The sequence below is a fragment of the Marmota monax genome, unplaced genomic scaffold (genome assembly GCF_021218885.2).
Source record: "Marmota monax isolate L192 unplaced genomic scaffold, Marmota_monax_Labrador192_F-V1.1 WCK01_AAM20220418_F8-fsc00338, whole genome shotgun sequence".
In the NCBI taxonomy this organism is placed as follows: domain Eukaryota; kingdom Metazoa; phylum Chordata; class Mammalia; order Rodentia; family Sciuridae; genus Marmota; species Marmota monax.
Window position 1 is genome coordinate 877,105 of NW_026693035.1, and position 26,142 is coordinate 903,246.

At 58.8% G+C, this 26,142-nt stretch overlaps 1 protein-coding gene across 2 annotated transcripts in view; it reads right to left on the reverse strand.

Annotated features, from left to right (window-relative positions):
• Ttyh3 (tweety family member 3) overlaps positions 1-25,484 on the reverse strand; it is a 28,734-nt gene extending 3,250 nt beyond the window's left edge. Inside the window, exons 1-14 of one of the 2 annotated variants that reach the window (XM_046453817.2) lie at positions 25,240-25,484; positions 11,508-11,677; positions 11,322-11,433; positions 10,962-11,182; positions 10,582-10,677; positions 9,331-9,403; positions 9,013-9,088; positions 8,272-8,327; positions 7,542-7,634; positions 4,829-4,921; positions 4,510-4,646; positions 2,848-3,021; positions 2,213-2,288; positions 1,269-1,369 (exon numbers count right to left, since the gene is read on the reverse strand). In XM_046453817.2, the coding sequence (XP_046309773.1) occupies positions 1,289-1,369; positions 2,213-2,288; positions 2,848-3,021; positions 4,510-4,646; positions 4,829-4,921; positions 7,542-7,634; positions 8,272-8,327; positions 9,013-9,088; positions 9,331-9,403; positions 10,582-10,677; positions 10,962-11,182; positions 11,322-11,433; positions 11,508-11,677; positions 25,240-25,362 (1,581 nt within the window). In that variant the 5' untranslated portion in view covers positions 25,363-25,484 and the 3' untranslated portion in view covers positions 1,269-1,288. The remainder of the gene's footprint in view (positions 1-1,268; positions 1,370-2,212; positions 2,289-2,847; positions 3,022-4,509; positions 4,647-4,828; positions 4,922-7,541; positions 7,635-8,271; positions 8,328-9,012; positions 9,089-9,330; positions 9,404-10,581; positions 10,678-10,961; positions 11,183-11,321; positions 11,434-11,507; positions 11,678-25,239) is intronic. The other variant, XM_046453818.2, reaches the window with a different exon arrangement.
• Between the last annotated feature and the right edge of the window lie 658 nt (positions 25,485-26,142).

A 26,142-nucleotide genomic window follows, 5' to 3' on the forward strand; every position in this document is an offset into this window, starting at 1 on the left:
ATGCGGCTGAGGGAGCTGGTGGCCCCCAAGGGCAGTCTCCTCCCTTGACAGGATGATCACATTCAGCTCATCACTGCCCACGCTGCTGGCATTTGGGCATCTGGTCAGGCAGAACTCGAGCACCCCTAGGAGCCAGAGCACTCGGCAACCCAGAACCTGGAGGCCACACACACGCAGGCCGAGGTCTGCACAGATGGGTCCTCCTGAGCCAGCTCACAGCTGGCAAGGCCCAGGGGCATCTGGAGGCACAGCCTCCAGCCCATGGCTGCTCTGCCCCGTCACCCAGGGAAGGAGGGATTCCCAGGCTGGAGCGCTGCTGCTGCCCACTCAGGAAGGAGACCAATTGTGGGCTCCTCTGGTCTCAGAGTCAGGGACAGGGACAACTGGCTCTGCACATGGCCTGCAGAACTTGGCCACCCTCACCCAACCAGAGCATGGTGGCCTCAAATAGCACGTGTGTGCGTGTGGCACATGTGCTCAGGAGGAACACGTGTGTGCAGGCAGGTGTTGAGGCAGGGATTGGTGCCCACGGCAGGGGCAAAGGTCACCAGTGCTAAGGAGGCCTGGGCTGATTCCACCGACCCCTAAATGGGCTCTGGGGACTCTGGGTGGTCCTCATAGCCCCTAGAACCACAGAGAAATGCCCCCTGGGTCCCTAGAGCCCTCCTGGAGTACCTAGAAGGTTACGAGCAGCCTGGGAGGTGGCCATGGAGCAGGGGAGAAGGAGCAGCGGCACTGGGAGCCATGTCATTCCATGGTCATGCAGCAGGGACAGGTGGTGGGATGGGATAGTGGGTGGCATCCCAGAACCTGGAAGAAGCCCAAGCAGGTGCCTGTACTGCTGCCAGGAACAGCAGGAGAAGCTCGCATGCTTGTCTGCAAACACGGTGTGCACCAGGGTCACACCCAGGGGCCAAGCTCTGCTCTCAAGTCCAGGTGCACAAAGGGGCCTGGGTAGATGCTTCCTCACTGTGAGGTGACAGGAGGGGCTGGGGCCAATTGTAGCTGGTGGCAGAGTCCCCAAAGGCTGGGTGGCTGGGCTTGGGGGTGGGCAGGGGATGCCTGGACTGGGGCTCACTGCCCACTGTAAGACCGGCAGAACGGGGGGCCAGCAGTAGAGGTCTCTGGCTGGACTGTGCCACCCACAGCTGGTCCTGGAGCAGTGGAGCCCAAGGCCAGTGTTGGGGGAGGGTGGTGGTGAGAGAAGGGCAGGAGGCATGGAGGCGCAGGCGGATGGCCGTGCGGGTGGGGGACAGGGTGGTCAGTACCTGTCACTCAGAGGGCACAGCTACCACAGCGTTCGGGCACTGTCCATGGGCTTAAACTGCCAGCCCGCGTGGCTGCCAGAGTCCAGGGCAGCCAGATAGCGCTAGGAGGGCCCAGGGTGGGAGGGTGCAGGAGAGAGAGAGAGAGAGGGGGTATCCTCAACGCCAGGGCGCAGCTGGCCTGGAGCAGGCTGTGGGGCCAGTGGGGCCAGGTAAGGACAGCTAAGCGGAACGTACGAGGCCAGCAGCTGGGGACGGCCTCTGGGCTTACAGCCCTTGGTCCAGGTCCTGGGCAACCCAGGCCCTGCCGTGTTATGGGACTACAGGACAACAGGGACTCCTGGCAGGTGAGCGTTTCTGAAAACAGTGGCCTTCAGCATCTCTAGCCCTGGTCGCACAGCCCAGCCCCTCCAGGAAGCCCTGGGCCCCCAGCCTCTCCATCAGCTCCTTTCCTCTGGCACCAAATCACCCTGTCCCTTTGTGTCCATGTTTCACTTCCATGATCAGAAGGAACACCAGGCCCAGACTAGGGCAGCCCGGGGTCAAGACCGCTGAACACCAGGAGAGGAAGGGAGGAGAGGAAGCAAGGCTGGGCCCGAGAAACGGACAGCAGCCCTGCTGGTCCTGGGGCGCCAGGGCCAGGGCAGTGCAGCTCAGGGAACACAGCAGGGTCACACCTTGCTACATGCCTGCCTTCCCCAAGAGAGAGCCAGGAGCTGACCTGCTGGGCTGCTGGCCCCTGAGGGCCACCCGGACTGTGAGGCACTTCAAGGCGGGTAGGAGCTGACGGGCCCACCCAGTCCCATCCACTGGAGGGGTCCCAGCTGGGAAGAACCCCAAGGCCCCCAGCACTAAAGGCTCACAGCTGCCCCCAGAGCCCATGCTGCCCATGAGAGCCACACCAGAGCACCGAGGCCAAGGTCCTCCCACCCTGCCCTGAAACTTACTGAGGGCGGTGGGGACTCGCGCCCAATGAGGGGGGTGTTCTCACAGCGGGGGTTCTGGAAATTGGCATTCTGGCTCCTGGGGGGTGAGGAGAGAGAGGCTATGAGTGGCCACTGGTCACAGTGGTCCTAGGTCCAGGCCTATGCACACTCAATTCTGTCCGGCCTGACTTCCATGATGACTTCCACAGGGGTGGGCACCTCTGTCCTTGCTGAGGCCCTATAACCCCAGACAATGATAGGCTCAGGGGGCCCACTGTGCCCTCCTGCCTCCACAGCCCAGCCAGAGCCCACCTCCCATCAGGATGTCTGCCCACCATGAAGACAGGCCCTTGGCCTAGAAACGGACCCTCCACCTGACTATGTGACCTTCTCATGGCCCCTTGACCAGGTTCACCTGTGGGCAGGAGGCACTCAATGTCAGGCTGCTCCACCTGAAGCCCAGGGCGCCCACCCTGCTGTAACCCTTTCCTGCAGCTGTCCCCACCACCCTCCCCTTCCTTGCCAGCAAGTCCCAAGCTGGATCCACTCTCCAAGCTGCAGCTGATGTGCCCGCCACCCCATGGACTGAAGCAAGCATGTGTCTCAGAGTCTGCCTGACCTGCCTGGACTGGCCCCACCCCGCTCCCCGCACTCACATGTACTCAGTGACCGGGGCGTTGCTGACGGTGTGGGCGGCAGCCGGGATGCTGGTCTCACTGCCATAGCTGCTGCCACAGCTGTACAAACTGGGCATGTGCACGCGGTAGAGGCTGTCATGTGCTTGCCGTGGCCCTGGGGCGGCCTCCTCCTCCCCATCCTCATCGGGACCTCTGCGGGAAGGGACACCCAGCACAGGCTCAGGCCCAGCAGGAGGGAACTGCCACCAGACCTGTGGGGGCTGGGTCTGGTGCAGACACCTGTGCCCAATCCTGACTATGCCACATACATTCTGCTGACCCTGAGGCCTCTTAACTGGCTCTGAGCCTCAGCTTTGTTCTTTGTAGGTGCTAAAAGACCTGGTCACGTGAGTGCCAGGCCCTGCTGCACAGCCCATAAAGGGCTGTCTGCTTATTAAAAGAAGGTGCAGGTCCCCGTGGGGGAAGCTGGGTAGGGGAGCTACTGGATGGTGAGCAGTTCAGGGTGGGACAGTGGAGCTGCTGTTGAGTGGTGTCCACCAGCTATGCCCCAGGTGGGGCCCAACCAATGCTCACCTGACCCTCCAGGGTGTTCTCTTACAACTCCCTTTTTATGGTTAGGGATGCTGAGGCCCAGGGTGGTTAGGTGACTTGTCCAGAGTCACATGACAAGCAAGGATCTGCATCCAGCCATGGGGTTCCAGGGTTGTGCTCCTGGCCACTCCACTACAGCTACAAACTTTATTATCACAGCCACCTTCATTCATCACTGTCCCCATCATTACCACCACCATATCACCATCACCATCACCCCATCAGCACCAAACATCACCATCACCACCACAACCATTACCACCTCCATCACCACCACCACCATTACCACCTTCATCATCATTACCACCATCACCATCACCACCACCACCATTACCACCTTCATCATCATTACCACCATCACCATCACCACCACCATCATCATCACTACCACCATCTTCATCACCACCTCTATCACCATCTCCATCACAAGGGGAAACAACAGAAATCCAGGCAATTGGCAGAAATCTGAGCTGAGCCATCAAAGCTGGGCCGTCAAGCAGCAGCCACTGCCCCAATGGGAGGGACCAGAAGTCTGGGGATGGACTGAGGGGCGTCAGCAAGGGAAGGAGCCCAGAACTCTCACACCCCAGTCAAGCCAGTTCTGACTTCAGGTCACCAGGACACCCACTTCAAAAGACACAGCAGCCCTGCGAGAGCTGCCTTCCATCCTAGTCACCCAGCACAAGGCCACAGCCACCTGGGTCACCCCGTGTAGAAGCTGACCACAAAGCTGGCCCCTCCATCCACAGCTCTGCACACTGCACCTGGGGGCTTGGATAGGACGTTCTGAGGCCAGCATTCAGCGTGCTGGGTATAGAAGAAGCCCAAGGGGCCAAGAGACCCTAGTGCTCCTCCCTGCCCGCTCAGGACGTCCAGGCTGGGAGCTCCTCTAGGCTCAGTTCTTCGGTGACACAGGGATGTTCACCTGGGAGCTGGAGGCCTTGGAGAGGCCAGAGGCCTAGAGTGTGGTGAGGCGAGGAGGCATTTGTTCCTCACCTCTGGGGACGGGGAGCTGGGGGTCCAGAGGGCTTGTTCCTAAAGTGTCCTGTGTGGCCTGAGCCAAGCTCCAGGACCTCCCTGAGCCCTCACCTCTTCTGCTGCCAGGTGTGTGGCACGCTGCAGACGATGGAGCTGAACATGAGGGCTGTGACGAATGAGAAGAGGGCCAGGTAGATGAGGCCCTCGACGCCATCGTAGCAGAAGCCCGTCAGCGCCTGCACATAGTCCTGGGATGGCAGGGACCAGACGAAGACGGAGACGGCGTGAGACACAGAAGCTGCCTGAAGCCCAGACTGCCCACAAGTCCCTCTTCCCTGGGGCCACCCCCACCTCTCCCCAGCAGCGCCCACCCGCTGCAGCACCCCTCCCCCCACCAGCTGCCTACACCCATTCCCAGGGACCACCTCACCAGATGCAGGCTGCGGCAGTCCACCAGGGCAGTGAGGTGCTGCAGGTTCACCTCTGTGCCATTTAGCACCTCCTGGATGCGGAGCAAGGGGTCCTGGGGATAGTCACACTGAAGGTCAACAGTAAGCCAGCCATGCCTCTCCCAAAGCCCCCAGGTCAACCTCCACCCCATAACCTGCCATGGAGACCACGCTTGAAGCTGTGGCCTTGGTGAAGGTCCTGAGGACCCTGGGGCCTTCAGAAATGTTGAAACTGGTCGGGTGCAGTGGTGCATGCCTGTAATCCTAGTGACTCGGGAGGCTGAGCCAGGAGAATCACAAGTTGAGGCCAGCCTCAGCAAATTAGCGAGGCCCTAAGCAACTTAGTAAGACCCCGTCTCAAAACAACACATTAAAAGGGCTGGGGATGTGGCTCATTGGTAAAATGCTCCTGGGTTCAGTCCCTAGTACCAAAAAAAAAGGTGAGGGGCTGGTATAGCTCAGTTGGTAGAGTGCTTGTCTCGCATGCACAAGGCCCTGGGTTCAATCCCTAGTGCCATCCCCCCCCAAAATAAATAAATAAAAAAGAATGGTGAAACTGGAGTCTGGAGTCTGTGTTCTGGACTCAGGGAGACCCATGGACACCTGTCCAATGTGGTCAGCACGACATGAAGACAGGACTCTCTTACTGCTGGGAAAACAACAAACCACTGCATGTTACTACTGACTGGGGCTTGGCTCTGCTTTTAAAAATCCCATTTGAGGAATAGTGGAACGCGAGGGAAGATCTTCAAGATCTATTAAATGAGAAAACAGTAAACAAATGTCTCTGTATGGAGCAGGCCTGACTCTGTGGCACATCTGCACCCGCAGGTGCAATGCTCTGTACAGAGACCCATCCTCACACAGGCACAGGGAGCACTCATGGTTGGCCTGGGCTCCCCAGCACACGGGTGCTGCCTCCTCTGACAGGTCTATGGATGCTCTATGATCCTGAAATGGATTCAGGAAAATAGAACCTACTGTTATGGGCTGAGCCATGCCCCCTGACGTCCTGGACTAAAGTCCTGACCCCCCAGCACCTCAGAATGTGATCGTACTTGGAAAAGGGCCTTCAGAGAGGGGATCAAGGTGAAACAAGGCCACTGGGGTGGCCCTAGTCCAGTACACCTGGTTTCTTGATGTGAAGAGATCAGGACACAAACACACACAGTGACAACCCGGAGAGGACAAAGGGAGGAGCAGCAGCTGCAAGATGTGGAGGGCGACCTCAGGAGAGCTGGCCCTCGGAAGGCCCTGCTCACACCCTACCTAGGACTTCCAGACTCCAGGACTCAGCAACATGTCTGCCGTTCCAATCACTCATCTGTGGGGCTGTGACGGTGGCCCCAGCATATTGATGTGCTCCATGAGCCACTCGATGGTGAAGCACCAAAAGGACTCTCTGCCACATTAAGTGTGGGATCAAGAAGGTAAGGTGTGTGCACGTGGGTGCGTGTGCCCACGTTCACGATGATTTACTTTTTGAGTGTGTGAGGTTTCTTAGAGAAGGGTCCATTGCTCCCACTGGGAACCCACAGACAACACTTTTCCTTCCTGTCCCCAGTTGCTAAGGAGGCACCTGAAGGGGTAGGGATCCCCATGGGGAGTCTAGACACTTCTGGGAAGATTTGGGATTTTGTCAGGAGTTGAGCAACATATATTTAATATACAAATGCTCAGGGCCCAGAATGCTAAAGGAAAAAGCAACAATCCCCTCAGATTCTAGAATGTTGTCCCCAAATGGTCATACTTTCTTTCTTCATGTTTCCATCACCACCCTCCCCCTAGTTTCTTTCTTTTTTTTTTTTGGTGGTACTCAGGATGGAACTAGGGCCTTGTGCATGGTCATGGTGGGTAAGTGCTCTCTCACTGAGCTACATTCCTCATCTTCCATTTCTTTATTTCCTTTTTGGGGATTGAACCCAGGGAACAGTTTACAACATCCCCACACTTTATATTTTTTATTGAGACAAGGTCTCACTAAGTTGTTGAGGCTGGCCTCAACCTTGGGATTCTCCTGAATCCCAATCTCAACCTCTTGAGTTGCTGAGATTTCAGAAGCGTGACACAGCACTTGACCCCTCACTTTTTTTTGGGCTACCGGCGATCGAACCCAGGGATGCTTAACCACTAGGTCAGCCCTTTTTCTATTTTATTTAGAGAAAGAGTCTCACTGAGCTGCTTAGGGCCTCACTAAGTTGCTGAGGCTGGCTCTGAACTTGAGATCCTCCTGTGTCAGCCTCCCGAGCTGGTGGGATTACAGGTGTGTGCCACTGTGCCTGACTGACCCCTTACCTTTGATACAAAGAGTTTGCATTACTGTTTTTGATGATGTATCTTTTTTTTTTTAAAGTTGTCGATAGACCTTTATTTATTTCTATGTGCTGAGAATCAAACCCAGTGCCTCACACATGCCAGGCAAATGCACTACTGCTGAGCCCCAGCCCCATCCCCAGCCCGGTTTGCATTACTTTAAAAAAAAAAAAAAAAAAAATATATATATATATATATATATATATATAAATAAATAAAAAAAAAAATATATCTATATATATATATATATATATATATATATATATATATATTTTTTTTTTTTTTAAACTACTAAAAATCCCCCAGGAAAAAGGAGCAAAAGGGAGGGGAGGAATAAAGGAAGCTTTGCAGGAAGAGGGAAAACAGGCCCCAGCCCCTCACCTTGGTGGCCGGGTACTCCCGTGGGACATTTCTCAGAAGCTCAGACACAACATCTTGCATCTCCACCAGTGCCTTGTGGCTGCCTGACAGCTTCTGCTCAACAGAAAGACACAACTCTAGTGGCAGGCACCCACCTTCCTTTCTGCCCCTCCCACCCAGGGCAGCCTGCGGGCTCCCAGGTCGTTGGCTATACTGGCTCTGCCCTGCAGGCTGCAGGGCACCCCTGATCCACCCAGCTGCCTAGACACCCAGGGACAACACAGACCCTGAGATGGTGATAGGGGCCCCAGGCCCTCCAGAGGTCACAGGAGGACATCCTCAATGCAGACAGTTTTTAGCACCCAAGGGTGGTGTGATCTGGGTACAGTGACAGGCATCAGGTGAAGGGTTTGGTCAGGGGTGCTTTGAGCCTTCAATTCCACAACCAGGATACCTGAACAGGTGTCACCCTACAGAGGTATCCCAGGCTCCTCCCACACCTGCCTGAAGGGGAGCAGTCAACTTCGCCTCAGTCCACAAGGGTGATCAAGGGCAACCCAAGGATTATAAGCAGACCCAGGATATGGTGGCACTGAGCAGGTCACCACAAAAGCCTTCGGGCACCAGGGTAGCAGTCCCAGTGGTGCTAATGCCACTCCCTCAGCTGCTCCACCCAGTGCCTGCAGCGCCAGCGCCTGCTCAGCCCCTCCCACATAGGCTTCCACTTCCCAGGGCCAGCCAGGGCTCTCACCTGCTGGAAAGGGTTGGTGGCACGGGGTGAGCAGGCCAGGTAGTACTGCAGGATGTCTGTGGAGAGAGGATGCAGTGGGCTGAGGAAGTGGCCATCCATGCAGCTGTGTCTATGCAAGTGCACGTGTGTCTGCTGTGTGTGTGCATGTGCATGTATGTGTGCATGCAAATACCTGCTTGCGTGCTTACACACATGTATCTGCACGTGTGTACATAGCATGTGTGTGAGAAAGCTCTGTGGTCTCCAGGGAGATCAGGGCTGGGGTTAAGCCTTCTACTGGAAGCGGGGTCCCTACAGTGTGCAGCCTTGCTCTGAAGCAGTGACAGTAGGTGGGCTAGGGTCTTGCCACACCAGCACCTTCCCTTGGCCTGGGGGGTCTATGCTCCCATCAAACCTCCAGGAGCCCAGGGGCCATCAGAGCAGGTATAGGCTCCTCGGTTTCTCTCCCCAAACCCAGCTCATCAGGACGTCCTACCAGTCCTGCCTTCCAAGCACCCTCATCCCTGTCCTGGGCCCCACCTGCTCAAGCCACTGCCATTTCCTGTCTGCAGGAGTCCGACAGCCTCCCCCAGCCCTCATGTCTTCCCAGCAGCCTGAAGAATTTAAAAGGATGTTCGATTACAGCTCAAAGCTCTCCCATTCCCCCTCCCAATGGCTTCCCCTGAGAATAAAGCCTCGGCCTCTTCACCTGGCTCTGCTCAGCCTGCCCAGGGACAGGCTCTGAGGCAGCCGCAGACTCACCCCCACTCAGCACTGAGTACTCCTCCACCATCTTGGTCACGTAGGTGTCAGGGTCTACACAGAAGTCACTGGAGCCCTGGGTGGGTGTGGGCAATGAAGGAGGTTGACCAAGCTGGGCCTCAAAGGAGAGCTATGTCCCACCCTGGGCTCTTAGGGGCAAAGTGGAGTGTGACTATGGGGCGTAAAGTGCCCTGTGTCCACGGGCAGGACCCAGCAACCCAGTGCAAGGTGAAGAGGGAGAAGAGTGTAGCTGCTTTCCCCTCCCCTCCCCCACACCTAGGCCCAGCAGACAGGGATACTGGTCCCCTGGCCACTCACCACAGACACGGCCAGCTCCAAGCCCAGCGCACCCCAGCTGATGACCAGGGCCAGTACCCCCAACAGGCAGACCCTTGGGGTAAAGAGAGCCGGTCAGCAGCCTTCAGGCTACAGGGTAGGGGACATGCCGCCTGCTGGGCTGCTGACTGGAGAGCTAGGTTCCAAGGCACACCTGGAGTCTGACCCACAAAGAGCTGCCCACCACCTGAGCAGACCCTCCTTCTGGCTTAGCTCTAAGACTAGGTGGCTCCCTGGGCCTTGCCCTTCTTGTCCCCCAAGTCCCCCTGCTAGGGCCATTTACCTGGAAGACAAGTCTCTGCTACTTTCATGCTGCTCTGCAGTCCACTGTCCACTCCCTGAGGGGCTGACGTCCCTCCCCCACAATCGCGCCTGGACTCCAACCCCACCAGGTGCAGCCTGCCTCATGCCAGGTGGGGCCTAACCGGCCTCTGCTGCTCCCGGCCACACACAGGCCTGTGTGCTGGCTGTCAGCTGTCCTTCCTCAAGGGCCCGAGCATCCCTCCTCCCTCAGACCTCTGCTTTGACTCTCAGGGCTTCTTGGACACAGTGTGCACTGAAGGCTGCCTGGCCGCCTGCCTGGCTTTATGCTTCTGGAGGCACTGTCACCATTGACGTTTGGCATGTTCTATGAATTCATCCCCCAAGGCCTGTGCGCACCGGGGCGGGGGCTGCAGTGTTTTCTGAACTCTCCTAGTACCAGGCTCAAGTAGGAGCCAGGATGGGCTTGTAACTGTTCAGAGAGGGACAGGGACAGCATCTCGCAGTCACCCTTTGGGTAAGCTGTCACTCTGTCCTTCAGAAGAGACAGAGGTCCAGCACTGACCTAGCCAAGGATGACCGGTGGCCTGGTGAGTGGGCTGCTTCAACACCTGAGGGTGGAGGGAGCAGGCACAGCGCTCTCCGGCTCCTGCTCCTGGTCTCCTGGGATCCCTTAGCACTTGGGCCCGGGCAGGTGGCTCCCAGGGTCTCCTTGCCAAAGTTCCCCATGGACACATTGTCCCAAGCAGGAACACAGCAAGCCACTAAAACTGGGCTGGGGGAGTAGCCTAGGATGCTAGTCACAGGGGCATCTCGGAGCAGGCCTCTCTGGGAGAAGACCACCTCAGGCGGGCCAGCGATGAGGGCCTCGTGAGTACCACTGGAGACTGATGAGGAGACAGTGTCTCGAGGGCCTCAGCTGCCCCTCCATCCTGCCAGCCCACAGGAGAACCACCTCCCACCCAGACTCACCCAACCAGGATGCCCTTGGAGCTGCGAATGAGGCCCACCAACACCAGGAGGCAGATGATGACATCGAGCAGCAGCAGGCCCAGGTAGCCCAGCCACCTGTGGGCACACATGGGTATGGGCTAGGCACATAGAGGGGACAAGGGAGGGGGGACAGCAGGGCAGAACAAGGCAAGCAGCCTGGTACCCACAGGCAGTCCTAGGATACAGGGACCAGGGTCAGGGCCTGTCCACTTGGGGGATTCCTATCATTGCCAGTGACCTCCAGCTGCCCTGACCCCCAAAGTAAGGCCTTAAGTATTAGCTACTAAGAACAAGGTGCAGAAGAGGGTGATGACTGAGCCAGGTGTACTGGGCAGGCAGGAAAGCGGATGTGGCCATACCTGTACCAGTCGTAGAGATCCACCTGCTCAGCCAGCACCTCCAGAGACACGCCTGGGTTCCTCCAAAAGGGGATGGCGGCAGTGTAGCCCAGCAGTGTCTCCAGCAGGCCCTGTAGCCGCTGGACAGCCCGCAGGGGCTCTGGCTTTCCGGCCAGCTGCCGCTCCAGGCTCTGCAGGCTGGGCTCTGCCGTGCGGTTCAGGGCCGCTGCTGTGTCCCACACCTGCCACCAGGATGGCCAGAGCTGAGGCCAGGTGCGGGCCCCTGGTTCCCCAGGGCCTCAGCTGCCCCTCCATCCCGCCAGCCCACCGGCATGCACAGAACCAGTGGACAGCCCGCAGACACCTTCCCAGCCCACTCACGCGGTCCTGGACCCCCATCACTGTGCGGTTGGCGTGACGGAGCGAGTAGGTGGCCCGATGGACACCGTCGCTGGTCTCCCCGTTGCCGTAGAATCCCACTGCGATGCCCGCGCTGGAGAGGGCAGGACATGAGCACGCAGCCCCCTGCCCCCCTGGACAGTCCCTGCGCGGCCCTGCCCAGCTCACCTGCAGACCAGCGTGGCGATGATGACGCACCAGGCCGTGCAGCAGCAGTCAGCATCCAGGTGCTCGTCGCTCTTGCGCCGCCGGCAGCACAGCCAGAAGGAGTAGAAGAGCAGGAAGAGGAGGTCCAGCGCCAGACAGGCTAGGGCCGCGGCCCCCAGCAGCAGCAACGCCTGTGGGAGGGAGGAAGCTCGCTGGAGGGTGGCCCGGCAGACTCCCACTTAACCCTCCCCCTGCCCTGGGGAGAGGTGAGGCCTGTCCCCAACTTCTAGGTGAGGAATGGTGGCTCCCAACACCTAAGGGACTCCCACAGGCAGCCGGCCCCCTGCAATCAGGACTTGACCCCACTTGGAGGGGCCAGGCGGATCTGCTGGAGGCTTCTAGGCCCTGCGCCCTCCTGTGGCGGACTTGCCAGCTTCCTGGGCCCCAATCTAGGGAGGATTCCAGACTAAGCCTAGAAAAGAGGCTCTGAGTGGGGTGTAGCCAGACGGTGGTGACAAAGAGCCACCTAGTGGGCGGATGGGGCCAGCACCATCGCTGATTGGTCATGTGGCCCAGGAGGCCCCTCCAGCTCCCTGAGTTGGTTTTCTATTCTGTAAAAGAGGTGATGGCCCCTTCCCTGAAGAGTGGATGTAATGTGCAGAGAAATCCTGGCAGCCATGGGGCTAGACAGCACAGGCCCCACAGGCCCCCGGGCTGCAAGCACTGCCTCCATCCGAGTCACCAGACAGGCTGCTCCTGGGACAGGGTTTGTGCCCTCCCACCAGGTCTGCGACTCCTCAGTCCTAGGAGGGACCTGGGGTGGGTGGGAAGGTGGCACAGCTGCTTCCCATAGCCATCGCCTCCCTGTGCCCTCACCCAGGCAGGGACAGCCATTTTGCCATCCGAAGTTCCCGCTCCCAGTGCTGTTTTAGGAACTGTTAGAAAAATGGGGGTCTGCTGAGCTGAGCTTGGCCCTGCTCACAATGAGGCTTTGAAGGGTGAGCACGTATGGGGCTGAGGGGCCACCCTCCCTGGTGCTCTCAGGAGCTGCACTTAGGACTGGGCAGTGGGCACTGGAGTCTCAAGCACTGAATGAGATGGGCTGGCAGCACACCTTCCATGGCCACCACACCAGTGTGTCCTGTGGACCCCACCTATACCAGCGGCGTACAGTGCCCCCACCTAACACCTGGCTCTAGGAGTGGCCACCGGTGCTGCCTCCCTGAGCCTCAGGACTCCAGGGCCTGCCTGTCCCCAGGCCTGGGTCTTCAGAGGAAGTAGTGTATGAGTGCAGCAGAGACATTTCCTGAGCACTCACTGGAGGGAAGGAGGGTAACGGGCACAGCCAGAGCAGTTTGTGGTTGGGGCAGGCACCAGGCCCTCCTCCCCTGGACACTGTACTCTTCAGTTTGCCTGGCCACGTGCTTTCAGCAGTAAGGATGTTTCAGAGAGGTAGAGAGAGAGAGGACCAGGACCAGAATCCTCTCTGTTCAAATGCAGCCCCTTCTGGTCACATGACGGGACCTCTACACACACTTCCTGTGCAGGGTGGGGCGGCAGCCAAAACCTGGCCGCACCTCATGCGGGGGTCAAGAACTGAGGCTCAAGCACCTGACTCAGGGAGGCGTCCACTAACGGCTGTCAGTGTGGGGTGACCACCAGTTATCTCTTGCTGCAGAGAAACACCCTCCCTCCCCACATCCGATCATTTTGGCAACTGTAGCCTCCCTGGGGCCTGAGCCTACCCGCTGCCCAGCTCCCCTTGGGACCAGAGGCCCAGCCCTGGAGGGCACTGGGACTGCTGGATGAGCAGCCCTGGCGCCTAGTGGGCTGTTTTCTAGGAGACAGTTGCCAGGCAGCAGGAGGATGGCGCTCCCTGCTCTCCCAGAAGCCAGCTGGTTCCCATACCTGGCTGCAGACCTGCTCACCTTCCACCTGGCCAGAGGGACACTGACCAAGGGCTGCACAACCAGCCACTGCAGGCCGAGAACCAAACCCCTGCTGGGGTCCAATGCCATACTGGTGCCCTGGAGGCTGATGTACCTTTGGAGACTGGGCCTCTGCCTGTGACACACCATAGGGGAACCCTCAGGGGAAGACCAGGGTTCTTCCATGAGGCTGCAGTCACAGGCCACAGCCCTTCCTCCTCCACTGCCCTGTGCCCCGTGGCCACCCCGTGAGGAGTAATGTGAGTGCTGAAAGGTGTTGGAGGGGGACACTTCCTGGTTCTTGGCCCAGTGCTCAGTGCCCCCCGCTGCTGCCCATTACCCCTACACCAGCAGGCTTGGGTGGGGGGGGGGGGAGATGATCAAGTCCAAGGACTTGGTGCCAGAGCCACCTCATCAACACAGGGATCCCATAAGACCCAGGGTGCTCACGTCAGAGGGGTCTCTAAAGCTCAGGAGGGCTGGCCTAGGATCATACACGGGGTGGAGTCAGGCCCCAGTAGGCGTCCCTGGTGGGAATTAAGCACTTGTCCAAGGACCAGAGACCAGTCTCAAGAAGCCCAACATTAACTGCCCCTTACCCCAGCACCACCCTGCCACCCAGTGGGCCAGTAACCATGAGATGCTTGAACAGCAATGTCACCGGGCTCCCTGAATCTGCCCTCATCTGCACGCAGTGGGCACAGACCAGAGGTGTCAACCCTAACACAGGCCCTATGGGACCCTTCATGACAGGTCAAAGGCCTGTGGGGAAGTGAGACACACTCTTGGGGAATGTGGCTCCAGAATACCACGGATGCCGGCACTTCCACAGGCAGGGTCACCCTGGGGGCTTTTCATGGTGTGTGTTGGGGCCTGTTGGGGCCACAGCAACCTGCCCCTTGCTCACAGAAATCCTCAGGGACTTGGCTAGAGTGTCCTCTCCCCTGCTTCCCTGTCCCCACTCACTGAGGGCATTCTGGGAGGGCTATTTGGGCTCCACCCTGCACCTGGAACACACTCTCTTGGGAACATCTTGCTAGGGGCGAGGAAACTGGGAATCAGGGAGATTCTCAATCAGGGGCTGACCCCAGCTGTGCACAGGCGGAATGTAAAGAGGCATCTGTGCTTCACATCTAGCAGCCACCCAGGCTGGTCTGCTGCCCAACACTCAGATGGCCATAGGGTGGACACATCAAAGAGCTTGCTGTCCTAGATCACCTCCTCAGTGGCGCCAGGACTGCACACTCCTACTGATCAGATGAGAAAACAGGCACAGCAAGATAAGCGCTCAGGGCCCATCGGGAGCTGGGGTGCAGCAAGCCTGCCCCTAACAGCACAGCTATAGCAGAGGGTTCCTGTCCAACAGGTGCTACTCTGTAGGAAATACCACTAGGTGCCAGGCACATGCAGGGGCCCAGCAGATTCGCTTTGGCATGAGGCAACATTGGCAGTAAACCCCACTGTGGGTAAACACTGGTGCCTTCTGTGAGGTGAGAGGAGCCACGAAGAAGCAGAACGGACAGGAGCTGGAGGACCAGCGAGTCTGCGCTTTCAGTAGCAGCCAGTGCTGGTGTGTGAAATGCAGGTAGCAACGTCACTTTCTAGTAGGGTACTGTGAGCATGAGCCGTGGGAGCAAAAATTCCACCAGCGTGGGGGGCCCAGGAGAAGCAGGCTGCCCCTGGGGGTGGAGCTGTGTCCAGGCATGGCTCTGCAGACGCATGAGCTGCAGGGAGGGGACCCAGTGCCACACAGAAGGTGCAAACGCGCAACCACGCCCACACACAACTGTTGGGCCCACGTCCACACATGTGCGCATGTTTACACCTACACATGCTGCCACATTTGGGTGTGGCGCTGTGAGCCCCCAGGCTCTGACTGGGACACCAGCCAGAGGCAACAGGCCAGCAGAGGAAGCACAGGCCTGGCCATGGTCCAGGGGGAGGGGGTCAAAGAGCAGGGCAAGACGAGTGTCCCGGAAACCCCCAGACCAGGTCCTCGAGGATAAAAATACATCCTGGGCTCAGAGGGGAGTCATTCAAGGACCCTGACTCACTCAGGCCCTGGAGGTGGTGACAGGCAGGGCTGTCAGGTCCACCTCCCTGCCCTCCAAGGAGCCAGATGTGCTCTCACCTGGCCTGGCTCTACTCCAGGAAGCTCCTCCTCATGGGAAGAACAGGGACCCCACTCCCACCCTCTGTGCCCTGGGCTCTGCCTACAGATTCTTGAAGGGTGCTGGGAAGGCCTTGTGAGCTCGTCAATAAGGCAGGGATGGGGAGAGACAGCCACCTCTCTGAGCCCATCTTCAAGTTTAACTCAGGTCCTATAGTCACAACCTCAAGTTCCAAGAGGCTGAGCAGATTCCTGTGGCAGAAGTGTTCCTCCTGATGGGGCAGCTGGGAACTGGGCTCACTGGCCATGCACTGGGCTAGGGGCTGGGCTGTGCGGCTATACCAGGGTAGCTCCACAGGTAGAGGGACGCTTTGAACAAGGATAGGCCAGCAGGATGCCCTGGGCCATCTGCCCCTGGGGACCAGTGCAGCCTGTCCTTGTCTGGGCAATGCACGATGGTCATCAGGGCGCCTAGGTGCCAGGGCAGCTCCCTGAGCCAGCTAGTCTGGCAGGGATAGCACTGTGGCCAGTGTGACCTCTGCCCTTCTCTGAGGCCAAATTCCCAGAGGACAGGTGTTCATGCGGCACCAGGCCAATGGCATTTGGTGGTGGCCCTGCTGTTGCTGTCCACAGGGCCATTCAAAAGAAGAATGGGAAACGTCTGATCAGCATCTGGGCTCTGACCACATGGAATTTTCCGTCCGTGGCAGAGTGATGTAAGGGCTCAGTCAGGCGAAGCAGATGCTCAGCCAGCCCTGTCCTGAGCCACCCGCCACAGCTCAGGCTACAGAAACCATGCTGTGCTCTGCAGTGGGGACTCAGCCAGACTGCACTGGGCGACTGTAGGCTAGAACACCCCTCCTGTGGTCTCTGCTGTCCCCTCTGAAACTGGGGCCCCGCTCCTCAGTCCTGGACCGCCTCATTCTTCTCAAGGTCCTTTTGTCCAAAAGCCGTGGACTGTGGCCACTGAGGATGCTGTCCCTGCCCTGTATCCAGACATATCCCAAGTTCTCACCCACTTTGAGACACCCAATGGGCCAGAAAGTGCAAGGTCTGAAGCCTCAGCCATCCCAAATCAGACTGGGGCTGCTTCTGAAGCTGTCAGGTGTGTCAGGGGACCAAAGCCCTGGGCCCCAGCAAGTCCTCCCAGCCCCAGCCTGGGAGGGACTCCCAGGCAGAGGTAGACCACAAAAGGTGGGTCAGGGCTGGGTGGAGGGCTCTCTGGCCTCCAGACCCAGCACATGCTGCCCTTGGGGCTGGAACCCTGTTCCCTTCAGGGAATCTCTACTGTCTCTAAACTCAGCACAAGCCTCTTCCCCCAGCATGTTCCAATATGTCAGAGACTGGAGTCCAAATCCCACCCTGTGGCCTGTCCTCCCCAACCCCTGGCTAGGCTGCCTGCAGAAGTGGTGACCCTGACAAGCTCTGTGCTGAGAGGGGAGGCCCTCAGCATGCCATCGAATCCTTACAAAAAGGCTGGGCAGGAGGAGGATCCACCACATGGACCAGTCACGGAGAGGAGGCAGGAGCAGGTGGCATGGCGCAGTCTGTGCCCTTCCACCTCCCTAGCAGCCTCCTGCTCAGGTCTGCTCTACTTCCAGCCCCTCCTGGACATGGCACCTGTTAGCCATGTGGCATGTGCACACTGTCACCCATATGCAAACCCAGGCCCAGCGCCAGCACAGGTCATTAAGACTGTAAGGCAAGGTTTACACCTTTGGCCGACTATACAGGCAGCTTAAGTGCGTGTCTTTGGGGCCCTGGGCCCAACCTGGGTGAAAGCACTAGGGCATGGCAGCCCAGAGGGAACATGTTGCACACTGAGTCACAACAGTCACACCTGCCTCCCCAGAGTGAGGAATGCTTCACCACGCAGCCCAGGGCAGATGAGAACATCGGCTTTGTGGATCACTCTGTAACAGGCCTTGAGATGAGTGCTGGGGCCAGGCACTGGGCTCCTGCTGGGTCACCGGTGGGGCCCTCAAGACCCCAACAGCACAGAGCTGGGGGCCAGGAAAAGGACGTGGGAGGGGGTTGCCTAAACTGCCATTGTGGGTTGACAGGTTACTGGTCAGGTAACCTGGGATGTGGAGAGCTCAAAGACAGTCCTGTGTACCGGAGTCCAGTGCCAGCTGAGACCAGGCCAGCGGCAGCTCCCGTAGAAAGAGTGGAAACAGACAGAAGGGTAAGAGGAAGGGAAGGGGACCCCAACCTTAATCAGGAAGTTTCTGGTGGCGGCCCTGGAACCCTGAGAGGAGGAGAAAGGGTTTGAGGTGTCTGAAAGGCTGCTTGAGGGGCTCTGGTCCTCCAGTGTCATCTAGGGCCTCACTTGTGTCCCAAGCCAGGTTGAGGAAAGGGAGGGGCTACCAAGCCTGATGATGCCCTGGATGGCTCAGGATGTGCAAGCTGCAGCCACAGTCCGTATCTGGGGTCCCTGTGAGACAGCACTCCCGCCTGTCCTGGGCCTGAGCTCTGGGGTCCCACACTCCAGACCACCCCGGGAGAGGGGGTGTGTTCTGTGCAAATCAGTTGCCTACAGCTGGACACAAAGCTGTCTTCACCCTCACAAGTGGGAAGCCAGGGTCCACACGCCTGCAGAGACCTCCAGGCTGTGTGGGCGCCAAACTGGCTGCGTGGCATAGCCCCCACCCCAGCATGCTCGGCTGAGGTTCCCAGTGACGCTGGCCAGAAATTAAAAACAGATTTTCCATCGGGCCAAGCTTGGGTTTCATGAATTCCATGACAGTGAGTTCTTGGCGGATCTTAGAGAAAGTGTAGCTGGTGGGGGTTGCACAGGAATGAGCTGGGGAGAAGTGGCCCAAATTTCTGTCCCAATTCACCCACCTTGAGGTCCAGGTAATCAGGGCTGCACCCCTACCCCTCATACCCTCCTAGAATCTCCAAACGGGAGATCCATGGTGTCCCTGCAGCCCGCACATTGATCCTGCCACCCTGAAGTTAGGTGTCAGCATGAAAGCAGAGACCCCAGGTCTCCTGCAGCCCACACCCACTACCCCCAGGGAGGCACAGACACCAGAGAGCAGGACATCTGTCCTGCTGCAGTGGACATAGACATTTCAGTCCCTACTCCAACAGATTCCCCCTGTGCAAACACCAGAAAATCCCCTTCTCTCACCAAGCTAATTTACAAGCAACTGCCCAGGCCACCCTAGGGTCTGAGACCACAGGCCTGACCCAGCCAGGAGCTACCAGACAGGCCTGGTCACCCACTGGAGCCAGCATGGAACCAAATCTCAGAGCGAGGCCCCTATTAAGAAGAGGCGGTGGAAGAAAGAAGGTTTGAGCTGAATGCACCCTGAGGCCTGGAGGGCCACTCCACGATGACCAGGAACCCAGCCCAGGTGGGCAGCAGGGTGAGGGAATGCACCATGCCTGCTCCGAGAGGTGGAAGGAAGTAGCTGGGCAGCATGTGCTGTTCTCAGGGCCCATCTGTCCCTTCCTCAGAGACCCATCCTCTGGGAGGAGAGAGATGCCAACTGAAGGTGACCTGTGTTTACAGGACTGTGGATGGCCACGTGTCTGTGCACAAGCCCATCCGAAGACATGAGGAGCCCAGGGCTTTGGGCAGTGGGGCCCTAAGTAGCCCTCTTCCAGCAGCTCCCCACCCAGCCTCCCTGCAAACCCTGGACCATTTCCTGAGGGCAACCCCAGCACCCCATGCCTTTCCCTGGCTCTGGACAAGAACAACAGCATCCTGTGGTCAGCTGGCACCAAGTGCAGCCCATCCTGCCACTGGTGGGCTGAAGGCCTGGCCTTGACCAAGGCCCACAGCAGCCCTCAAAGTTCCATCTGTGGCACGAAGGGCACCCAATGCCTCAGCATGTAGCCACTGTGCCATGGACCCCTTGGGAGTAGGAGGGTGCCAGTCTGAAAGCAGAATTAGAAGCTTCCACTATCACGACTCCAACAGGCCCCTCCTTGGACCTTAGCTCAGGTACATCCTCTGTAAAGTGGCCTCCCTGCAGCTTCTGGAAGCATGAGTAGTGGCTCTCTGTGCTGGGTGGCATAGTGCCCAGGGTGCTCACTAAAGCCTCGCCAGGCTGGGCCACAGAGGCTGGGTTCTGGGTCTGTGTCCTCACCCCTCCCCAGGACTGCAGCCCTGAGCAACCCATGCACCCTGGTCTAGCAGGCTGGGGCGGCCCCCTGCAGACTGCGGGAGGCAGGTCTGCACGGCCAGGCCCTCCAGTGGTCTTGCCACAGTCACTGCCTGCCCATTGTCACATGTCCCCATCCTTCTGTGGCTGTATGATGCACTTCCCATATCTGGAATCCCAGTTCCCTGGCTGCAGAATCAGTTCCTCTTTGGGGGCTGGGCCTCATGGGGCTGCCTGTGGGAAGCGTATGGTCCAGACTCCTGAATTTCTTGAGTCAGCACCTACTGCGAGGGGACACCTGGGAAGCCTCCACCCCCAGGCTCAGGAACTGCACTAAAGTTGTGTCCAGAGGGGGGAAAGGAGTGGGTAGGAGTCTCAGCCCAGGGACTTCAGGATCTGGCCATGCCAGGGGTGGGGGGGAGTGTCCCATTCCCAGGGTCACCGTGTAGTTCCCCTCTAAAGTGCTATGGATAAAAACAGCATATACCCAGGCTGGGGGCTGTAGCTCGGTGGTTCAGCACTTGCCTTGCATGTGTGAGGCACTGGGTTTGATCCTCAGCACCACATAAAAAATTTTATAAATAAAAATAAAGATATTGTGTCCATCTACAACTAAAAAAAAAAAAATGTTAAAAAAAACCAAACCAAACCGAAACAGCATAAAACCCCCTGGGCGAAGTGGCCATGACCTAGTGTCAAAACCACAGAGCACTCCACTCCCCCAGAGCCCGACCAAGCGAACCCAGCCAGTGGCCAGAAGAGCTAAGGTGCCTTCGGCAGTGAGTGCAGCACTGCGCAGGGCAGGCCCCTGGAGGTGTTGGGATGGAGATTCCTGCAAGAAGAGCCTGGAAACAGACAGCTGGAGTGGCCCCTAGGCTGGCTGTAGCCAGGGAGCCAAGGGAGCCAGTGACCTGACCCCAGGCCCGCACACTCAGAGAAGCCTTCTTGAAGATCTGCCATCTGGGACTTCGCAAGAATCCAAAACTGTACCCTAAGGAAATGCTTAAAGATCCACAGACTCCTGGGCACAGGGCTGGTCACTGCACCTTCTGAGTCTTACAAACCAAGTGCCAGGGGCTGGGGTTGTGGCTCAGTGGTAGAGGGCTCACCTAGCATGCATGAGGCACTGGGTTCGATCCTCAGCACCACATAAATGTAACATAAAGATATTGTGTCCACCTAAAACTAAAAAATAAATATTAAAAAAAAAAAAACCCAACAAGTGCCAATGAAAAGCTGGACATTAGGGGTGAGTGTGGCAACACAGTGCCCTTCAGATGCCAGGTGAGAAGCCAAGCCAAGAGGGGCCCCAGTACCTGACCCCAGTGGGAGTGGGCCCGGTGGTGGCCCAGGGTTCATAGCCTACCCCTTCCCTGGCCCCAGGTAGGCGATGACCCAGCCAGGGGCTTCCCTGCCTCCCAAGTGGAGCCCATCAGCTCCCGCCCTCTCAGGCTTGCTCTAGAAGCTTCCACCAGCTCCCTGAGCACTCTGTGCTTGGCACACTTCTGCCACTTGTAACCTCAGAATCCTGGGTAGCACTGTGGAATGCTGGGCAAGCATCTGGACCCAAGGCCACAGACGTGTGGAAAGCACACATGGTCCCAAAAGCAGATGACAAGAAGGTACACAGCATGATTCTGGTTTTAAGCAGCATACTCCCCACAATACAGTGCAAGACAGACCCCAGTGTGAGGGGCTTCTTTGTCTTCCTGCAGCTCCTCCCGCCCCCGTGGCCCATGGACGTGTCCTGCCTTTGTAAGCTGGCAGACAGGCGACAGTGATAACGCTGCCTTTTCAACCAGAGCTCATTTCCTGAGTACTGGGGAGGATGACAACAAGGCCAGCCCTACCCAGAGGATGTGGCCTCTGCCACTGGCCTGCAGCTGATCTTGTAAGCCCAGGGACTGTGGTTTTACCAGTTCTGAGGGCCACTCAACCCAGAGCATAAATCCCTCTATGTGGCCACAGTGTGGGCTACACACTTCTGCACAGAGCACCCCACACCCATGGGGCAGTGCAATCCCCTGCAGAATGCTAGGAATTTCCTGTGGACCAGCTGGTCTCCCTCTCCTGGGCCTCAGGACCTTTGCACACACTGTTTCCAATGCCTGTGACCCTCTTCACAAGTTCAGTCTTATCACTGGGGTCTCAATGGAAACACATGAGAGTTTAGAGCTTTAATAGCAAATGGCCCCACATGTTAGGCAAACCTGAAGAAAGTGCCACCATCTACCTGAAAGCCAGTATATTGCAGAATGCAGTGTGAACTTGATCCTTGCCTAAGGACCCAGGGTCATGCTGGATCATCAGGACTGGTAGGAAATGAGGAAACAGACCCCCACCCCAGAGAGGTGGGTGGGTCACCCAAGGTCAGCGAGCAGGAAAGACAGAACGAGGATACAGGCCCCACCAAAGGTGCCCATACAGCGGCCCAAGAGAAGGTTGTTACCCAAGCCTGGGGACCACAGGCAGCCAGGACAGGTCCCCACATACAAAAATAGCATCTTCCCTTAGAGGACAGGATGGCCTCAAGTCTCCTCAGTCACCAGGCCTCTAGAGCAGTGCTGCCTGCTTTGCTGTGGGACCACAAGGAAGGGCCTGACCCGCTAAGCCTCCAGCTCTTCCCTGTGAGTGAGAAGCCCCCCTCCATTGAGGCCTGCAGCCACAGCAGAGGCAGGGAGAGCTGGGGCACCCTGGGGACAAGCTGGCCAGACAGGAGTGCAGCCAGCAGCCTGGTTTAGGAAGAACATGTCACTAGCCCCCAAGAACCCAAACAGGTGACTCCCCACACTCCATCCACTCTGCAACCAAGAGGTGGACATAGGGACCACTCTCCCAAAAAGGGGCCTTGGGAATGCTGTGGCCTGAGATACTCAGTCCAAAGAAACCTTAACACTGCAGGGTGCAGACACTGGAGAAGACTGCGGGTGCCCAGTGTAGGGCCGTATAGGGGTGACAGCCCTGGTTCCAGCAGGCCCCTGTGGCAACCTTGGAACAGCCTCATCAATCCCAATTCCACAGATTGAACCCCTGAAGGGCCCGGGACTGACTGGCCCCTAGAAAGGCAGAGGCAAGAGTTCTAAGGAAGGCCCGGCTCCCCAGCTTGCTCACTGGCTAATGCTGAGCCAGCCCACTCTGAGCCTCCGCTTGCTGATCTGTATAATGGAGACAACTGTGCCCATGTCTAGGCTGTGTGAAAGGGGGCTAGTGACAGGCAGCCCCAGGGTGGATCTCACCAGAGATCCTGACAGTGGGTCACAGGGGCAGGGAACAGCAAAGGACCAAGACTGGTCTCCCATGGCAGGGCCCAACTCCTGGCCCCACCTTGCTCCAGGATGGTCAGAGAGACAGAGCTCTTCTCAGCAGGGCACAGAGGCTGAGGAGGGGGCCCAGGACAGCATGTGTGAGGGTCACCCCAGGAGTCGGGCAGCCAGTCCCACAGCAAGCAATGCCTTAGCATCACCCACCCATTCTGGAAGGAAGCTCCAGCTCCGCTCCCACCTTGGCACTCACAAGTAAGGCACGCCAGTCCCACTTCAGGATGAATTTAGGTGTGCCCACCTAAAGGCACAGCACACGGAGGGCAGGGCAGGACACACATCCACAGCCCCTTGCCAGAGGCAGAGGTGGCGGGGGAAGGAGACAGGCTGGTTTCCACACCGTGAATTATTCAGTGGCTAATTCTGCTCCTTAGAGAGAAGTGAGTCAGCGCCCTCCCACCATGGAGTAGGGCAGGAAAGGGGGCAGAAACCAGCGCCCTGCCGGTAGCCAGGCTGACTGCGGGGCCCAGCCAGCACCCCCAGGCTTCTATGGGCTGCAGGCACCTGACCTGAGAGCTAGAATAGAGGCACCCTAGAGGGCTGGCAGCAAGTTCAACTGTGGCTGGCAGCATGAGCAGGTGGCAGCCCACGGGCCACAGGAAACAGCCATCTAGGTGCCAGGGGCCCCTGACCTTCAGAACTGAGAAGTGGGCCAACCCTCAGGGCAGATAACTTTCCAGGTAAAGCACATCCACCTGCTTCAACAGCCCTCCAGGGAGAAGTGTGACAGAGCTATCACACCGGACAGTCCTAGGAGCACAAGAAGCACAGGTTGCCCCACACTGAATGGCCCCAGGCCCAGGCTTTACACAAATCCTCCTGGGGCTCCACATGTCCTTCCTCCTGCTGTCCCTGGGTGTGCCTAGGCCAATCTCTTGCCCCCTTTCTAATCTGCTTAGAAGCACCATCAGCTGGGGGACCTGGGGTCAGGTAAGCACTGAGTGGGAGCAGAAGCTCCCATACTGCCTTACCCTCTACTTCCGGTTTTCCTCCTTTGGACAAGGGAGGCTGCAGAGGACAGAGCTGAATAGCAAGCGCTACACGGCCCCAGAATACCGGATCCCCACACAACCATAGGGCTCTATTGTGACCCACTGGAGAAACCCTGAGGTGCTCAGGGTGACCAGGCACCTTAGCCAAGGAGCTTCTGGAATCCGGATCCCCAAACAGGAAGGAAAAGCTCACAGCCCAGTCCCCTGCACCCAAGTGACAATGGCTCAGCCAAGGGGGTGGTGCTGGGACTTGGAATGAGGCCAAGCCTCCAGATCCACTGGGAGAGGGCTGAGATGGGCCCCTACTGCTCCCTCAGCTCTGCCTGGGCTCAGTTCCTTCCAGCCTTCCAGAATGAGGCCCATTCGCCTCCCTTCAGCCAGGCCTCCCTCCCCCAAGGGCTGCTGGCAGCCTAGTCTCCAACAGCCACACACGCACTGTGTGTACATCCCACAGCCTGACCGCGGAGCAGGGGGTCATTACCAGCCACAGAGGGCTGGCATCTGCCCAGGCTACTTACCCACCAAAAGCCTGGCAGCGGGATTCCCCAGCTGAGGCTGAGGGGGCGAGGAATCCCCTCCTGCACCAGGGTGCTCAGGTTCTCAGAGCCCTGGATCCCTGGGTAAGGGGGTCTGCTGGGAACCTGGGGTACTGGCCTGTCTTTAAGGAGGGGTTGGGGGCAAGAACCCAGAGCAAGCAGAGAGGCTCCACGGAGGGGAGGAAGGCAGTTTCACTAACCCAGAACAGGGGCCTTGTTGACACAAGAGGAAGCCAGAATTTGGAGGGGGCTGAGGACCCTCGATAGGGGCAGGAGAGTATTTAGACCCTTGAAGAGGCCCATGGCCCACAGAAAACCCTCCAGAAGGAAGGGGTTGTGACACTGGATGGGGGTGGGGAGTCTTCCTACACTGGGGAGGAACCCAGGACCCAGAGACCTTCCACTGGAAGGGACCGACCCTGACCCCGAATGGGTGCTGGAGGGTATGTGAACCCCTGAGAAGGGGGACCAGGACGCAGAGGAGAACCTCCATTGGAAGGGGCCCTTATCCTGAATGGGGGCTGAAAGACATCTGTACCCCTAGGAGGGGGCCCGGGACACGACCCAGGACACAGAAGAGACCCTCTGGGGAAGGACCTGAGTGGTGACCCCGGATGGGCTGGAAGGTATCTGGAACCCCGAGGAGGGGCCCAAGGCCAGAGGAGACCCTCCAGATGGAGGGGACATGACCCCGGATGGAGCGGAGAAGGCGCGACCCGGGCCCTGACCCCGCAGCCGGGGGCGCGCGTCACCTGCTGATAGTCGGCGTCCGCGGGTCGGAACTGGCTGCTGGTGGCCTCCCACCGTAGGTCGAAGTGGGGCAGCCGGTGCAAGAGGCTCACCCACCAGGGCGCCGCGTAGCTGACCCCGGCCATGGCGGCCCCGCGCCTCGGCGGGCGGCGCCGCGCGGGCTCCCTCGCTGCTGGCGCGGGCTCAGGGACCCGCCGACCCCCGCTTGGTCGCCCGCATCGCCCGCGCGCTCCTGGGCCCGGCCCGGCCCGGCTCGGCCCGGCTCGGCCCGGCTCGGCTCCGCTCGGCTCCGCTCGGCCGCCCGCGCCCGCCGCCTCTTTGTTCGCCGCCGCCGCCACCGCCCCCTCGGCGCCCCCGCCCGCCCGCCGGGCCCACCCCCGCGCAGCTATTGGTCCGCCGCGCGAGGGCACCTCCCCGTCTCCCCCTCCTGTTTTCAGGCCTCGCCCCTCCCCATCATTGGCTCGCTGCCTGCCTGTCCCACCCTCCAACGTGCCCCGCTCGCCCGCCTGTGCATCTCCATTGGTCCTTTAGCTCCATGGCCCCGCCCCTGCACTCCTCCGCCCGCCCATTGCCCAGGGACCGTTCGCCCCGCCCACACGCACCGCCCCTGCGTTGTCATTGGCCCGTAGGCAGAGGTTCCGCCCGCTCTCTGGCCCTCCGGAAGGGCGCCTAGCCCCAAAGTCGGGGGAGGTTACTCGTTGGTAGCAACTTGGACCCCGAGGTTGGAACGTTTCCTGTATTCTCCCCGTGTGTTCACCCGTCGGTTCGACAATTGCACATTTACTGCACGCTTACTGCGGGGGTCTGGCCCAGAGGGACTGGACCAATCTCCCCCCGGCCGGCAGTCCAGATCTCAGAACCCCACAAGGGGCCAAGGGGGCCTGTCTGTAGGATGGGCATGAATG